This window comes from Juglans microcarpa x Juglans regia, chromosome 8S (genome assembly GCF_004785595.1).
Source record: "Juglans microcarpa x Juglans regia isolate MS1-56 chromosome 8S, Jm3101_v1.0, whole genome shotgun sequence".
Taxonomy (NCBI): domain Eukaryota; kingdom Viridiplantae; phylum Streptophyta; class Magnoliopsida; order Fagales; family Juglandaceae; genus Juglans; species Juglans microcarpa x Juglans regia.
In genome coordinates this window covers 1,879,361-1,897,889 of record NC_054609.1, presented here as the reverse complement: position 1 = coordinate 1,897,889, position 18,529 = coordinate 1,879,361, and the positions used below count along the sequence as shown (strand labels likewise).

The window sequence follows — 18,529 nt, the reverse complement described above, 5'->3', positions numbered from 1 at the left end:
TATATATAAATATCATAAGCTGAGAAATTAATGAAACTGAAGCATGCATAATTATTATAAATACCATAAAAAGATAAATAAATAAAAAAAGGCTGTTTTAAGCTAATGATCAAGAAGTGATTCCCACACCAAGAAAATCAATGAAGGGAATTTCCTTGGGTTCAATGGATTCAATATCTCCTTTGATCTTTTGCTGATGATCTGCGGTTGCCTTCATGAACTTCTGATCTAAAGTGGGTGAGTTATCGCAAAAACTCATTAACTCATCTCTCTCGATCATCCTTCCATTGGGTTCATAATCATCTCCAAGGTTAAGCTGGTAGCCAAAGGGACCAGGAACAACCATGGTGTAGTTTGGAAGTCCCAATTTAGTGCAACTCCGCCTGTAATTACTGCCATAAACAGAAGAATTGGGATGATATCTATACAGATATTTATCTGAACTATTTGAGTGGTACTGATCAGAAATGCAATGATCTCTAGAACTGGATTTGAAGTAGTGATCTCTTCCTTCTCTTCTGAGAAAATCCATCGAAGATGAGTTGCTTTCTACTGTTCCCATCGAGGCGAAGTTCCAAGAAAGCAAACAACTGGAAGGTACTGAATCCGAGACTATCGACCTAATTTCTTTATTTGGGTTTCGGAATTCAAAGAATCTGCTGCTCTCAGTACTACTCGACCCAACTTTGGAGCTAAATTCCCCCAAGTACTGGCATAGTGTTTTCCTTTCATGAAAGGTACTACTAGCGGTATTAGAGTCGTCGTAAACGTCTTGATAGGTTCTCTTTCCGCATATCTTGGATTGTTCTCTTTGCTTTCTCGCCATGATCACATGCCAGTGATTCTTCACAGCATTATCCGTTCGACCAGGGAATAGCCTTGCTATGAGAGCCCACTTGTTTCCATGAATGCGGTGAGCTGCAAGAAGTCTTTCTTCTTCCTCCTCCGTAAATGGCCGTCTATTGATTCTGGGATCAAGTTGATTGAACCACCTCAATCTGCAGCTCTTCCCTGAATTTTTATGTCCAAAAGAGAGAGAGAGAACTCATTAGTTATATATATACTTCGGAGAGAGACAGAGAGAGATTTTGTAATTTTCTTTAGTGTCATGATCATGTAGCGCCTAGGGTGTACCACATAGCTCCTAAATTAAGCAGTTAGATCAGATAAGGATATCAAGGTTTGTCCAGAGAAAATTCAATTTCAAACTTTGAAACTCTAATATTCTAGTAAAATCCAAGATCCCAGAGAGAGAGAGAGAGAGAGAGGTTAATCTCAAGAGTATGTATTAATTTTACCTGATCTTCCTTGAAGCTTCTCTGCAATCGAGTTCCAGTTTTGAGCACCATATTGTTCCACCAGTTGCCGGAGTTGTTCATCCTCAGCGGGCCTCCAGTGTCCTCGGGGACAAGTAGTATTAGTACTTTTGTTATCGTCACTAGAACCGGCTGCAGAATCCTCCATGGCAGCAGCTTCACGGAGCGCGTTGTGGGTGCGGCCACCAGAATAGCTGTTAGAATTCTATGACATCAAATACACCAAAGAGAAGTCCACAGCAAGATATAAAGGAGTAGAAGAAATGAGTACCAACAGAATAAGAAAGTTGGGGGGAGAGGGGTTGGTTTAGGGTTGTGGATGGCAAGTCACTTTTGTTGGTTTTACACGACACATTAAGCCTATGTATTTGTAATGTGTTGATCCAATGACCCTAGCTTTACAGTTATCTCTCTCTCTCTCTCTCTCTCTCTCTCTCTCTCTCTCTCTCTTAAATTCTTCTTAATCCATGGTACCACGTTAAATCAAACCCAGGGACTTCGACATTGTAGTGTTTTTTTCATCAAAGGGACATTTCTCCTAGCTAGTCTAATTAAAAAGGTTTCCTAATTTCTTTTATGTATAAGGTATATATATTATTAATTAAATATCTGGGTACAAAAAAAATGGATAAGTTCATCTGCAATTAATCTCAAAGGAATATTATTATATATATATAAGTAATGCTAGATACAGTCATGATTTATACAAGCGTCGTGCACTTCTTTGAAAAAAGAGTGGGGTATTCACCATTAAAAAATTAATTTTTTCATGTGAGTGAGTCCCATACATATACATTTTTTTCAAAATGAGTGTGCAAGTACACTTGCTTACTCTATGACTGTAAATATCATTTTTCTAGTGAATATTATTGGTGACAAATATCTCAATACCAAATAACATTATTAATTATTATATATTTAGATATTAATGCTGAATATATATATATATATATAATAGTCTCTTATTTGGTATGAAAAAGGGACCATATCAGCATACAAGATAATATGTCATTAAGTAAACTTTTCTCCATTTTAGCTCATGATCATGCTAATTCTGATCAGTGGAAGCAGTTCAATTATCTGGCACATGCATGCAGACCGAATCTGATTTCCAGTACTATTAATTAGTATATATAGAAGATCAAGTTTGGTACTTATCATAAGGTACGTTGTCATATATATGTAACTTGAACTCTGAACAAGCAGATCATAATCTTGCTATAATTGGAAGATATTGATATTCATGTACTCGTGCCTTGTAGCTGTACAGCATGAGATAATTAGCTTATGCTTAAAGGAATTATTAATTGAATTCAAGATAATTAATTAATGGATCTGATCCAATTAAAGAATTAATTAAGGATGACATGAATATTTTCTTCTTCTTTTCCATTTTTTGGTTAAGGAAGGTTAGAACACTACAAGAAATCAAGTTTTTTCCAGCGTTCAAAATCGTCTCAAATACAACTCTTAATTGCTGCTTTTGCTTATTTTCGGCGATTTCTAAATTGCCGCAGGTTCGATAAAATCCTAAAACCGTTTTAGATCAATATCGATGATTTTCAAAACTCGCCAGGAAAGAAGGTTTTTCTTGTGGTGGAATGATAGCTTGGTAAAATTGCTTGCTGCGCCCCAATTTTCTTTTTCGTTTTGGAAAAGTCCCAATTAATTTTCTGTAAGCTAATGAAAGTACCCATATCTCATAACTATTATATATATCCTGTGCTGAGATCAGATGACATCTTACTTTTTTTTTTTCCAATGGCCCTGAAATTTTGTTTTTTATGGAGATCAAATTACTAGCTACATCAATGTTGACTTGATAACAGCAACAAATTAACAATACTGGGAAAATCCAATAAGGTTTTTTTCTTAGCCATCATGCACATGCATGCAGGTTGGTTTCCTTAAAGAAAAATTATTTTCTCAAGTCAATGCGTAGATCAACATATCTAATAAAATACTTATATAGCATAATTAATTTGATTTGAAAGATAAATTTTAAAATTGAAATTTTACGAATCAAATATTATCATTTAAATAACGTGGATGGTATGCTTTCCACAGCAACTAGCTTGAAAATAAAATAACTCATATATGTAAGTCTTGGAACATGCTTATATATATATATATATATATATATATATATATATATATAACTACGATAACGCAAAATTACATTCAAAAAGAATTTGGTTGATCGGAAAGAAGAAAACAAAAGACAAAACTACTGCAGTAAAAACTATTTATGGAGAAAGCTGCTCAGAGAAGGGTTAGGGCTAGCGCAGTCAATCCAGCTTCATTGTTTTTAAACAAGAAACTGTCAGGTCAGGGTTAACCAAATGCCGTGCAAGTACAGCATCAAGAAAACTACTGGTAAACCGTCAGCCTAGCTAGCCAGCTTTTTCCATACTTCCATGCATGCAGATGACAAGTCAAGTGTGTGTATATATATATAAATATATATATATATATATATAGAGAGAGAGAGAGAGAGAGAGAGATGATAATATTTGTGAAGATCAAGTATTAATGTATTGTGTTTCTTAACTGATTAGGATTTCATACCCCACGAAATCGAAAACCTTTCTTCCCATCTAAATATGCTTAAAATAGCTTATCTATTAACATCACCATAAATTAATAAATTAAACTACACATCATTAATTGGTCTAGCTAGTTGGTATGAAATCGGTATCTAATTGTAACTAATGAATGTGCCAATCTAACAGGTCCATCCTATCAAACATGTTTGTTTTATTTTCATTTCATCCATGTTGTTTAATTCTTATAGAATTTGTAGTTGGGTGATATTGGAATATTAATAATTAATCTGGTTAACTTATAATGTTCATCTTGATCAAACTTAATTGATTTTTCTTTCAATGGACCCGGCTCCCTGATATGCATGGGTTAGGTTTGATTTTTCTTGAATACCTTATGACTCCATCAATAGCTAGCAGTTGGTTGGTTTTCTAAATTTTTTGAAATTATATATTTGTAGGTTTGAATATCACAACTATATATATATGTGTGTGTGTGTGTGTATAGCAGGTGGTCGATTGATCTTAGCCATTTATGCAAATTGTAATCTCGGAATTCACTACAAGAAAACTGTTTATTTGTGGTCAATTATTTCCTGCGAAAATGACTATTTCCTGCCAAAAGTAGTCTATTTTCGTCGTAAATAATCTGTAATAAATGCTTATTTTTCTTGTAGTGGAATAATAACATAAAACAAATAATAGGAAGAAAAATAATATATGCAATCCTGGGGTATGCAAGCTCTACACACTCCAGGTCATTTGAAAAAAGTGGGTAAATATAGGATTTACATGAAAAAATTATTTTTTTAATGTGGACTCCACTTTTTTCAAAGAGAGTACACATGACCTCACGTACACTCTAAAATTATATCTAGCATTACTCTAATAAGACATATTAAAAATGTCACGAATCTTAACTAGTTACCAAGTAAGGTCATGATCATCAAACTAATATTTCAACTTCAATGTAAGATTTTAATGTCTAAATTAAATGGAAGTTATAAAAAGTAAACATTTAGGAGGCCAAGTTGAGGTGATATTTCAAATTTGGAATTGATCGCAGCAGCAAAATTAAAGATGTTGTCTTGAATTTGGTAACTTTTTTCTTATGGCAAAAGCAAATAGCTCTAGCCTTAATGAGGAAGACATTTGGTACTTTTTCAACCCAAAATAAAGCAAATGGAGGCAGCACGCATTTATTGACCTGTACATTTGAATTGTTCGCATCTTTATATATAATTGAAGATCAAACATTCATGTGAGTACTCCAAATCACCAATTTATGATTTTATTTGTGTTATTAGAGGATAAATTAAGGATATGTTGAAAATTCATCATTCAACCATTGAAAATCAGAGGCAACATTGGTCAAGTGGGTACCTAGGGGTCAGATGAATAATTTTTATTAGAACATTAATACAATTTACACCCTCCAAGTTGTGATCGCCTTTTTTGCAATGAAATTATCACATTATAAAATTACCACTTGTCCTAAAAGTTTACAGTAAGAAGTAAATTTAATTATCTATATTATATTTTTAACACTCCCCCTCACATGTGGGTCAAACTTCCCCTCAATAAGTAGGCTTAACACGTAGAATATTTAATTAAATTGGTTAGAGTCAAGATTTGAAATCAAAACATCCGGTAGCTCTGATACCATATTGTGAAATTACCACTTCTCCCGCAAAAGGTTAAACTTCTAGGAAGAGGTAAATTTGATTATTTATGTTATATTCTTAATACACATTAACAAAAATTGCACTTTCAAATGCCATTTCTCGTCAAATAGGTGCCCAAATCTTACCGTACGATATTAATTATATGCATGCTGAAACATAATAATTTGAATGTGCAAGATTATGTCAATAGTGGTACAGGATATCTGTTCTTGAGGGCTAATAGATGAACGAGGTATCATGCAAGAGGAGTATCGACATGAGCTTAGCAAAATTAATTGGATATCTGTTCAAGCTGTTGATCTCCTGGCATATATATATATATATATATATATAAAATCTCTCTGCCTAGAGATCTTTCTCACTATATGTCTGAGCAGGCCACTGTTCTAGCTCCTTGCATGTTTTAATATTAATTAAAGCCCTCATCAGTAATAGTACCGGAGCAGCATATATAAATCACAATATATATTGGTTGAATTATCTTGAGCCAAGACCTTGGAAACATGCAGCCAATTATAAGGTTAATGTAGAAATAATTAGCTGCTGCTTTCAAAGATATTACCTTATAAAGCTAGCGGACTTGTTAAAATATTCATGAAAAGTGATTCTCTGCCTCGCTAGCTAGCTGTTTTCTGCATATATATTTTTTAATATTCATCTTCGATTCCAGGAGACTGGAGAGAAATAATTAACCGTTTGAAGAATATATGATACGTCTGCTGCTGGTTTGATCGATCTGCAGACTGCGCATGTGATGAGTTTCATGTGGGTCATGTTGCGTGCAATTACATTTGTGGAAAGTAATGAATATCTTTCAAACAGTACTAATTGCAAAGCAAGTTCTGTTATTACTTGCACAGCCAAAACATCCATTTCCTTCAGAATTATGTCTTTATATGAAAACCATAACATACCTTTTCTCTCTTACCTTCCCAAGAAACCTATATATAAGCAACCCTTGGCGGCCTCTCTCTCTCTCTCTCTCTCTCTCTACATATATATAATAACCTTGCCTTTTACATCAACAGGTATTGAAAACATGCAACAAACTACTTTGACTATTCACGTCCCACCTGCTAATTTGTTCTTACACACACACACACACACGAATATCTCCATTATGATGGAGATATATATTTTTATGCACCTCTCGCTTTGCAAAGCTTACCTCATTATCCTCATGGTCTCAATAAATGCTTTCTGTTGTTGGGTAGTTGCTGATGATGCTGGCCTTCATTAAACCTCCACAAACAGTAGTACTAGCTGCTGGCACTTGCCTAAAAAGAGAGAAGATCAGATAGGACTGACCTAATTTAGCTGTTGATGGACCTTGAAAATTGCATGTCTGATGCAACATCAAAACCTATGAGGTGCTTGGCTATTGAAATGACTAATACTTCAGGTTTCTGATCGATCTGTTTTCGATCTTTTTCAACAAATAATGAAAAACATGGGCTATTGGAAACACATGCAAACAAGAACAATATTGTCAGTAACCAATCTTTGTCCCCCACTAATCATTTCAATTGATGTGGGTTATGTATCTATTAAGACCATTATAATTTAAATAGTCAAATTTTTATGATCTCTTTCATGATTTATATAAACTTTACGATAAGTTCTGATAGTTTAACATGATATCAAATCTTGATTTGAAACGAGACTCTGCAATGTCAGTATCATATAAGATGCATGCCACAAGATTATTGGCTTTTTCTGACGATGACTATAGCTAGCTGAAATTAATACCTAAAATCGCCGGAAATAATTTTTCCGACTACTTTTTCTGATCAAAAGATCATCGTTGTTGTCTTCATGTCTTAAATGACTCCATCGCATACCCGAAAAAGTCATGAACTCAAGTTCTGATAACTTAATTGGCAGATTAATGATATATATATATATATATATATATATACACACACACACACACACACACACACACACACACACACGCACAGCCACACATATCATGACGTGTTATCCAACACAAGGATGAAGTAACCCAGAAGAATTGATCATTTGGTAGACTTTTCTTGTCATTTTATGCTTACAGAACAGAATAAACCAGATCAATAGCTAGCTACAATATGAATGTGTTTCTAAAGGCCAAGGGTCAATTAAGTGCAGTTAGTTGGTGTTTGATTGCGTTTCTTATGATCTGATGATCTCATTTTCAGCAAACTGCGTACAACGACGTTCCAAGCTAGCCATATATTCTCCATTGAGAAATCTGGCCTTTAAATAATAGTACTACATGATCAATGGGTTAGTGCTCTAAGACAATGACAGTTTAGCTACTGCCCTTTTACTTTTAAAAGGGTCAATTAGAACATTAAATTCCCCAACCTTTATCTAATATGTCTAATCTCAACTCTTAATCATAAGGCTCATAGACACGTTTTGGGATTATTTGTCATTGTTCGGGTTACGCTAGCTATAGGTGCTGAAAACAATTACTCAGAGATCAGGTCGAGTACGTACGTGATGATCTGTAGAAGTTCGAACTCACAAAATATCCACTACTATTTTCCTATAACTATTTACAGATATTTTGAAATATTCTTTATCCAAACGAGTCCTGAACAACATCAGATATTAATAACAAGCATTTTACTAAATCAGCATTTTTATTACTTTGTAATATATTTTCAAATGCATGTGGTAAAGATGATCAATATATATTAATTAAGATTATTTATATATATATATATTTGGGTTTTCAAGTGATAATACTACTGATCATGATGATATAGAAAAATCTCTTCCAATGAATTTCATGAGATCAATGATTAGGATTTGAAAAGATCCAGTAATTAGAATGCCCTAGATATATATATATATATATATATATATATATATATATATATATAATTATAGCTAGGAAACCATGATCTTGGTCCACTGATCAATGATCAAGTTCTAATGAAGCCTTAATTAAATCCTTAATTCCTATCCCAACCCAATGTTTCCAGTGATGGGACGTCAACATTAGCATTTCATATCAAAGTTGGTAATTTGTTCGATCAATCTATACGCCGCCAGTACCTTTCAGTTGGGTAATGGTGGACGTATCTCATTCCTCACACCTTGTTTTTGGCAGGGTTACTTTTAACATGCTGGAAGTTGGAACAGTTTATATATATAAATCCCATATATATATATATATATATATATATATATATATACATGATTATATTGTTGGGATTAATTAGTGTCCTAATAATTCAATTTGATTGATCAAGATTTGCAATAATATTTTCTTAAATAAAATATTCAGTCCATCGGTTGGAAATGATCACATGAATGTTGGGCATGCACTGTATTTGTTTAATCCATAAGTTATAATATTGTATATGTGATTTATGTATATACAGAAGATATAAATATATCATAAGTCCTTTGTAATTTATAATATAATAAGTTATATGTTTTTAAGAATGACATGAGATCCTATTGGATCAATATAATCTTAATAGGTTAGGTAATTACATTCCTCATTTGGTTACACAGATAAGATAAAATGAGATAAGATGAAAGTTAAAAGTTGAATAAAATGTTGTTATAATATATATATATTTTTTAGATTTGAAAAAGTTAAATTGTTTATTATATTTTGTATGAAAAATTGAAAAAGTTGTAATGATTAAATGAGATGAGATGTGTAATGATTATATTTTTTTCATGTAGGTCTCATATTTTATTTATTTTTTTCAAAACAATTATGTAACAATTACACAATTCACGATTACAAATATCTTTTCTCAAATATTTACACATACGGAGGCTGGAGCCTTTGCTCCTGAAGTGAATTTGTGGTTTCATTTAAGGGATTGAAGGTCATCGTGATAAAAAAAGAGTACTAGATTTGATTTTTTTTTTTTTTTTGGGTTTGAAGTATGTTCTCTTCTCTATATATAATCATGAAATCATGTCAATTTGTTGATTTATTTTTATATATTTTCTTTGTATATGTAGTCGTTCCTTTTAAGATTCCGTTTATTTTTGCTGCACGCATAATTTACAAATTAATCTGATTTTTTTTTCCCTTCAAATATGACATCCTACTTACGAGTCCTTGAAGCTAATTAATAATGAGATTATAACTCATTTAGACCGTGAGATGAATAAGAGAGGATAATAAATTATTAATATAAAATATGCCATTTTTTTATTATTTTGTTATTGAAATAAGGAAATCAAATCATAGAGAAAATAATAAGAATAAAAACACTAGCCCATGTTGTAACCCAACTGTTCGTGTTAAGCCCATTAAAGTCTTGCTGCATTCTCTAGCCCATTCACAGTAACTGTACACATATCCAATATCAGTTCCGTTGGCCCATTATTGTCTGCAATAATTAGCCCATTTTTAATATCCACAAATTTTTCTTTTTCGTAATTCTAATATTTTATCTTTGAAAAGAAATGATATTTATATGTAAGTGTTGTGTAATTTTTTTTAGAAAATGAATAAATACAGAATTTATATAAATAATAATAATTTTTTAATAATATATCTCCTTCTTTTTTAAACGATTATACGACATTTGCACACTTTATAATTGCATATAGCAATACTTATGAACCCCTTCGTGCCAACATTGTGCTTATAAGAAATTACTAAAATAATTTCTTCTATTCAGCAGTCATACTTTACATACTTAAAGAAAAAAATAAAAATATATAATAAAAGCATATATATGGTCAAGGGCGGAAGCAAAAAATTTAGTTTGGGAGGCTAAGTTAAGAAAAAATAATTTTAGAGGCTAAATACTAATTTTTATATAGTCTACTTTATAAAAACACATTCTAAAACTTAATTTTCATCAACTTTTAAAAATTTGGGGGGGTGGGGGGGGGGGGAAGCATTAAGGTTGTTCCGCCCCTATATATTGTGTAACCGGCACTATATAGTACATATTTCGTTTCCAATTAAGGCTTTATTTGATTACACAGTTTAGATGAGATGAAATAGTTTATTGAAATTTGAATAAAATATTATTATAATATAATTATTATTTTGAAATTTAAAAAAGTTGAATTGTTTATTATATTTTTTATAAAAATTTAAAAAAATTATAATGATTATATAAGATGAAATAGTTTGATTTTGAATAACATTTCTAAATTTTGGCCGTTCCGGTCGTATTTCGATATTCCGGCCCGAAATATACTTAAATAGCATTTTCGTGAATAACTTGAAAACTGGGGTCCCGTTCTTCACCCCCCTTGGCGAAAATACCTAAGTTCGAACTTCCTCATTCTTATCTTTGTTCTCTGTCAATCTATCTCCACGCTCCGAAGTCCGACGCCGACGCCACCTCCACAAAGTCATCGCAGCTCGGTCCGCTCGTGTTGCTCGTTCCGCTCCGTCGCAGCGCGTGTTCCTCCGCCGAACGTCTACGTCCCCCGCCCACTCCACGCCACAGGTATTTACTTATAAAACGTTGTTGCAAAAAACCCAAGTCTAAATCCGACACGGACACTGGAGACTGACTATATTTGTACTCCACAATGTTAGATTGACATTTTTATTCCTTCCTGCGTATCCATATCTTTCTGCTGCTAGTAAATTGCAATTTATTTTTCCCGTTTCAGAGAAACTGTGATTTAGTTTTGTTTTTTGTTTTTTGTTTTTTGGATTTTAGGTGGGTGGTTTTCATCCAAATCTTAGTCATTGTTTCGTACTCCGTTTTTTCTAATTGTTGTTTTTATAAAAAGCAGTTATTTGTTCTTTATCTGGAAGAAGTAAAAAATGAACTCGGGGTTCCTAGAGTCAACATAAAAACCCATCATTCCAGTTTTCATATCTGTGTTTACAAGTTACCAAGGCTGTTTTGGAGAAGAAGAGATTTGTTGTCAAAAAAGCATGGGTCTTGTACATATCCAGAACCAGAATTAGCCAACTAAAACACGAACAGCAAAATCCTTACTGGGGATTTTGGGTTGTTTGAACTAGTCCTAATAATTTCATATCCCAGTGACCAGTGTCCTAGTCCTATTTATTTTGGGGATAGGGATAACATTAGCTTGAAAAACTTTAGAGATAATCAACGTCACCAAACAGAACGGGTTTGATCGTTGTTTTGGCTTTGTGGGAGCAGGGAGCAAGGTGAAAGGCAAGAAAAAGGAGGAAAAATGTCTCGGATACTGGTGCAGCCAGTAGGGCAAAAGAGACTGACGAATGTTGCTGTGGTCCGCCTCAAGAAGCATGGCACTCGCTTCGAGATCGCCTGCTACAAGAACAAGGTTCTCTCTTGGCGCTCTGGCGTGTATGTCTCTCTCTCTCTCTCTCTCTCTCTCTCTCTCTTATGGGACCCTAGTTTTTTACGTTTATTGGCCAACCATGTATATATATGTATGTATATATGCTGTCCTCTATAGCAAACCTCGGTTTAGAATTTAATTTAACATTGCATGTAAATGAGCAAATATTTTTTTTGATAAGTAATAAGAGAGTTTATTAATGCAAATAAATAGGCATAGTCCCAGTACACAAGAAGTATACAAGTAAAAACACCTAAATACAAGCTAGGGATTAGGGAGTAGTAAAGTCTGAAAGTAAAACATTTAAAGTAAAAATTCAGTATTACTTATAAAAAAAAAAAAAGAGTAAAAATTCAGTACGAGCAATTATTTTTTTTTTGATAAGTAATAATCTTTATTGATGTGAATGAAATTAGGCGATGCCCAAGTAAACAGGAAGTATAAAAACTGTAGAAAGAAGATAAAAACTTATGAACATTCCCTCCCTTCAATACAAGAGCAGAAAACCACTGGAAAAGAGAGAATACAAAAAAGTTTCAAATTTCCCCCGCTGCACGCTCCCTGTTATTAAAGCACCTGTCATTCCTTTCCGACCATAAACACCACATTAAGCACAAAGGAATCACCCGCCACACGGCTGCTAGTTGGACACTACTATGAGATCTATTCCAGCATGCTAATAGATCCACCACACTCTTGGGCATAGCCCAACTCAGCCCAGCTCTACTAAGAATACTAGCCCATAGCTCCTCAGCCACCTCACAATGTAAGAGCAAGTGATCTACCGATTCCCCACTTTTTTTACACATGTAGCACCACTCCGTGATCATCATACCTTGCTTTCTTAAATTATCAACTGTCAAAATCTTCCAATGAGCAGCTGTCCGAGTAAAAAAAGCAACTTTAGATGGAACTAATACCTTCCATATACTCTTCCATGGAAAGAAAGTAGGCTGTAGGACTGTCAAGACCTTGTAGAAGGATTTAACAGTAAACTTTTCTGTCCTCGTGTGAATCCACAACATACGGTCACCTCCATTGGCCCCTAGCCTTGCTGAATACAAATAACTGTAAAAATCTGCCAGCTCTTCTAGTTCCCAGTCCTGAGCATTTCTTGTAAAAGTGACATTCCAAGTGACCATCCCATTGGCACAACATAGAACTTCTGAAACTGGAGCTTGCTGATTTCCGGCCAAGTTAAAAACAACTGGGAAAGCCATGCAAAGAGGACTCTCTCCACTCCATACATCGAACCAAAAGCGGTTACGTGTTCCATCACCCACCTCAAACTTGAGATGTTTTTCAAAGGTATTCCACCCCTTCCTTATGAATTTCCACAGGTTTACTCCATAAGAATCCCTACCCTCTTTAGAGCACCATCCCCCCCACACACAACCGTACTTATGATCAATAACCTCTCTCCACAGCGAGTTCCCTTCCATTTGGTACCTCCACAACCACTTCCCTAATAATACTTATGATCAATATTGTTGTCCGAGAAGCCGATTGACTATACATTTCCTAATTTAGTGCTTGGATATTTTTCACTTATTCCACTAAGATTTGAATGTTTCGATATGTGAATGGTTACCATTGTGATGAGATTTTTTGGGAACAGTGAGAAAGATTTGGATGAAGTGTTGCAGTCACAGACGGTTTATTCAAATGTTTCAAAAGGAATTCTTTCCAAGTCAAAAGATTTGCTTGCGGCTTTTGGAACTGATGATCAGGGAAAAATATGCTTGGAGGTCAGTGAGATGCGTTAATTTAGTCCACTGTTGCAATGGTACATGTCATATGCTATGTTGCCGCTGAGTGAACCCAGTAAAGGTCTAATGTTGGTTTCATTTGTTTTTGGATTAATAAATTGAATTGTATACGTATTGGTGGCAGATTTTGGATAAAGGAGATCTTCAAGTGGCGGGGAAGGAGAGAGAATCTCAGTTATCTAGTCAGTTTCGGGATATTGCGACCATTGTTATGCAGAAGACCTTCAATCCTGAAACTCAACGGCCTTACACCATTAGCATGATTGAGCGACTTATGCATGAAATTCATTTTGCTGTTGATCCACATGGTAGCTCAAAGAAGCAGGTAAATCTATTTGCTGCATTTGGGTGTGTAAATTTTGACGAAGGGATTGATGGTATTAAATTTGGTGGAATTTTTACACCTGCACGTCAATTTTAAGATGGTACAAAAGGATATTAGTTTTTTCTCACTGCCATCTCCTCATTGAGAACGTATGATACATAAATATTTTGTTCTCTAGCAATGACACAACTTATGCAGGCTCTGGAAGTTATACATGAGCTTCAGAAGCTCTTTCCAATAAAACGGTCACCAATGAGATTACGACTCTATGTTCCAGAAAAGAATTATTCCTCTCTTTTGGAGAAGCTGAATATCTGGAATGCTACCATTGTTTCAAAAGATGATTTTGGAAGTCAGCCGTCTATTGTAAGTTTGGGTCCTTTTTATCTGTTTATAGATGTCTTGACTGCCAACTATGGTAGGCTTTTAAGCTTTGATCTATTCATTTCCCTTTCGCGTATCAGTTTTTAGTGCTAGTTGACTATTAACCGTCATGCCTGTTCAAATTTCAAAGTAAGGATTGCATGCACGTGCTCTTGGGTGTTGTAAATTAGTTATATTTACATGGAAAGAATGAAAATGAGTAAATTGAATAGCAGTGGTTTTATCAAATGCACCCATATATATATATATATATATATATATATATATACATATATATATATCGGTAGTGTGAAGCTTGTGATGTATAGATTAGATCAAATAGCAGAGACTGAGCGGCATTTCTGTTTTTCACTCTTCGTTTTGTTGATGTAAGTTGTGTAGTTTTGTCTATCATAATTTAGCTAGATAAGTATACCAGATCTAGGATCAAATATTACCTTCAGAGGTCCAAGTGGTCTCCAATTAAGCGAAAGAAAGTTACTTACGGATTTTTCATAATCTGTTGCTAAATTCAAAATGCCACCAGTTGGTGCACTTCAATCATGCTAATTAGCTTGGAAGAGTCATGTACACTTATGATTGCTGATCTCTTATTAGAACTTACTTTTGTTCTATACTATTTCTTACTGTCATGGGATTTGTTAAATGAAGCAATCTGTCTACCTGAATGTTCAATATTTGTGTCGTTGTGCAGGTTTGTGAAATTGATCCTGGTTTATATCGGGACTCTAGTGAATTTGTGAGCAATTTGCAAGGACGGTTTGAAGTTCTTGCACACTCTGTGCATGTGGAGGGAGATGATACCCATGTAGATGATTATGATGATTATGACAACATGCCATCAGGCTCTAAGGAATCTGCTAAATATACATCTGAACTAAGCGAGAAATTCCGAAAACAGACCACTGTTTCTGTTGAAAGTGGGAATGCCAAGGGGGAGGGGAAGCAAAATAAGTGCAGTACATGCAATGCATTTTTCGGGGATTCCAAGGAGTTCAGGGATCACTTCAAGGGTGAGTGGCACAAGCATAACGTGAAGCGCAAGACCAGGCAACTCCCTCCCCTTACTGAAGAAGAGTGCATGGTTGACCCAGAAGTGGGTGACTCGAGGGCAGATTTGAAGGAATATTCATTTTAAGACTGGATAATTAATTTTCACACTTGTATTAGATGATAGTAAAAGATGTTTTGTACTGGTGTTTAGATTCCCCTATGCTTAAATAAATGTTTGTATATTTCTGTGTTTCGAACATTACAATGAGGTCGAGTGCCTTTTTATACAGAAAATGAAAGAATATTCTAGACTAACATATTTCGTACAGCTAGTGTGCTATGCACAGAGGCATGCACACTACATGAGCTATAACGGATGAGTTGCATCACCTGGAGCTACATGGCTTGCTTGGACAGCATGTATGGCTTGAACACCCTAAATAGAAAATATTATGAGAACCATTTTTTGCTAGTATCAATTCTTCTTCCCTCTCTCCCAGCATTAGTGTGGTCATGAGTCAGTGTGGGATCTTGTTTTTTGGTACACGCAACATTATTTATGCAGTGAATCTGTATTGGGGAAAGGATATACTATACTCAAAAGGGGACAAGAAAGCAGAAAGGATATCTAGAGGGATTCCAATGGCTTTGCACGTATTAAAATCTTAATATGGTTGTTGAATATAGCAAGTAATAGTCCTGAAAAGCCTTGTGCTGAGATGTGAACATAAAAGCAGTCAAAGCTGCTGAACGGATGAGAAATTTGTGGTCCACCAATGAAAGGATCGATAAATCCTGGAAAGTGGGATGATTTGGATTTCTGCATCTGTCTATAAAAGGAGAGTGTTTTGGGTATTTTCATGACTTTTCGAGTGGTACAAATTGAGAGTTTCCGTACATAAATGTCATCCACATGAATTTGAGCACTCTTTACGACCATAGAATCTTGTAATAATATCCACTTACAAAAAAGTCGGAGAGCCCTTGAAAATCTTGTAGTCGTACCGTTCACAAAACCAAAAAAATATTGTAATTGTAGGGGGAAAAAATGGCTCTGGAGAACTGTTTTCAAGTGAGCACAGTTTGCACCACAAGAACTGCTGCTCTACAATGTTATCATCCATTTTATTCAAAAGAAAAACTTCATTTGCCGATATGTAGCGGATTGAAGAAGTCCATTCTTACATCCTCTTTATCATCTTCATCTTATCCTCATTCCCTCAAAAGCAGACCCCGAAAATCAAGCATTGTCTGCAAAGCTCGGGAAGCTCTGGATGAAGGTTAGCTGCTAACTCTTTAATAACTCTTTAGCAAAATATTGCAGCAAAAACCACCGAGGGGTGTGTTTAAGGTTTTTTCATTTTAGCTAAGTTATTAAGAGTTACTACTGCAACTGCCTTTGTCTCCTAATTTTCCCCATCATAATATAATTGTTGAATGCTGAGAACGAAAACAGAAGGCAGTCAGAGATTCCGTAGTTGTCATTTTCACTCCCCCAATATCTCCTAATATTTTCTGAGAAAATATACAATCCTTTTAATTGATACAAATAGTACTTGGAAATCTGCAGTTCAAGTGGTGACAGATTCAAGCTGGAATAACCTTGTAATTGCGAGTGAAAACCCAGTTCTGGTGGAGTTTTGGGCACCATGGTGTGGACCATGCAAGATGATTGCACCTGTAATTGATGAACTAGCAAAAGAATATGCAGGAAAGATCCTATGCTGCAAGCTCAACACCGATGACAGCCCGAACATCGCCACTAAGTATGGAATCAGAAGCATTCCAACTGTGCTGTTCTTCAAGAATGGAGAGAAGAAAGAGAGTGTGATTGGTGCAGTGCCAAAGTCCACCTTATCTACTACCATAGAGAAATATATAGAGGCCTGAAAACAGAAATGAAAAAACAAGCATTTCCTTTTGGAGAAAGGGCACTAATGTTATGTTAAATGTTATCATTGTACTCATAATATCTCCTTCATTTTGTACATGCTATTACTCTATAAACCACCCTGCATTCGACAATGCATATTCAGTCTCTCTCAGGAACTCCTAAATATCAAGTATCTTTTACATGACTGTAGTTTCTCAAAGCATACCCGGGGAGTCTCAAGAGTGGAGGCTAGCACTTGTGTGTTTGTGTGGATTGTACATGTGCATGAGTTTATAACTTTATACAGAGAAGTGATAATACAAGCTCAGCACAATTTTGCAGATCAGATGTTGCTTTGTGCATTTAGATGCGTGGACTGCTAGCTAGGGCGCTAAAGGGTGTATCGTCAATAGAAGACTAACATCAAATTTTCATGCTATTCTTAAAAAACATGCATACACCAAATCATTCTCAATGATAATTAAAAGATGGCCACTCACGGGTGGATCTGCATGCATGCGCACGACCACCTCTCCCCACTGCCCATCCCCCAAAAAATTAGGATATATATATAACAAAATTACATTTTTAATTAAGATTTGACCGTGTCAAAATTTGCTAGCTAGGAACAATATTTTTTTTTTCTTCTAAGCAAGCTCGATATATTATAATTAAGGGATACATAAATACATGAGTAAGGGGTAGGAGACCCCAACAAACACTCTTTCTTAACTAATAAAAAGAAATGAGCCCTAAAAACAAATAAATGTTTCCTACCCTTCCCTGCTAGGGCTAAGCAGCACAAATTGGCGGTTTTTATACAATCCGAAAGTGGGTTTGTAGTTCCATGACCGTAGCCATGGTGATTGTAGAGACTACATTTTGTCTTGAAGTGGTTATTGGGGAAATCCACTGCCTCGTCTTCACAATCCTATGGCCAAATAGGACAACTCTTATAATAAAAAGTCAGTTAAAAAATCCGAACTCCATCTCATTATATGTCGTCACAAAACTCCACACTCTCCAAAATGAGTACATGTGATTCGCAAAAGTAAAAAAAAGTGGAGCTCGTGGGTTGTGGAGGAGGTGATGATTGTCGGGCACCAACGGTTCGAATATTTTACTAAACTCTTTACATATAAGAGTATTCTAGCAAAATTTGAGAAAAGCAATAAGGAAAGCAGTACGATAGAGGCGAAAATGGACGGATTACTGTTTGGACCAACTCTAGTAAACTTTGAAATCTATGACAGCACGTGGTGTCCACGCGTCTGTCTCTTTGAAGCCACAACAGTCATATCTGAATGATCTGATGGTGGCGAGTCTACTGGTCCAATGCATGTAGTGGGAAAACCTCCATGAAGAGGTGGT

The 18,529-nt window shown here is 35.0% G+C and overlaps 3 protein-coding genes across 3 annotated transcripts; 2 read left to right on the top strand and 1 right to left on the bottom strand.

Moving 5' to 3' along the window:
- Positions 1–31: 31 nt before the first annotated feature.
- Positions 32–1,693, bottom strand: LOC121243899 (transcription factor LAF1-like). The gene is made up of 2 exons (XM_041141961.1): positions 1,299–1,693; positions 32–1,011 (listed from the first exon to the last, which is right to left on the bottom strand). Exons 1-2 carry the CDS (start codon positions 1,462–1,464, stop codon positions 110–112), a joined length of 1,068 nt encoding a protein of 355 aa, XP_040997895.1. The 5' UTR covers positions 1,465–1,693; the 3' UTR covers positions 32–109.
- Positions 1,694–10,746: 9,053 nt separating this feature from the next.
- LOC121244502 (ribosome maturation protein SBDS) lies at positions 10,747–15,600 on the top strand. The gene is made up of 7 exons (XM_041142598.1): positions 10,747–10,881; positions 10,920–10,976; positions 11,652–11,819; positions 13,433–13,562; positions 13,708–13,908; positions 14,107–14,274; positions 14,987–15,600. The coding sequence occupies exons 3-7, from the start codon at positions 11,686–11,688 to the stop codon at positions 15,428–15,430; spliced, it is 1,077 nt and encodes a 358-aa protein (XP_040998532.1). The 5' UTR covers positions 10,747–10,881; positions 10,920–10,976; positions 11,652–11,685; the 3' UTR covers positions 15,431–15,600.
- Positions 15,601–16,150: 550 nt separating this feature from the next.
- Positions 16,151–17,363, top strand: LOC121244503 (thioredoxin M-type, chloroplastic-like). The gene is made up of 2 exons (XM_041142599.1): positions 16,151–16,565; positions 16,856–17,363. Exons 1-2 carry the CDS (start codon positions 16,334–16,336, stop codon positions 17,173–17,175), a joined length of 552 nt encoding a protein of 183 aa, XP_040998533.1. The 5' UTR covers positions 16,151–16,333; the 3' UTR covers positions 17,176–17,363.
- The last annotated feature ends 1,166 nt before the right edge of the window (positions 17,364–18,529 follow it).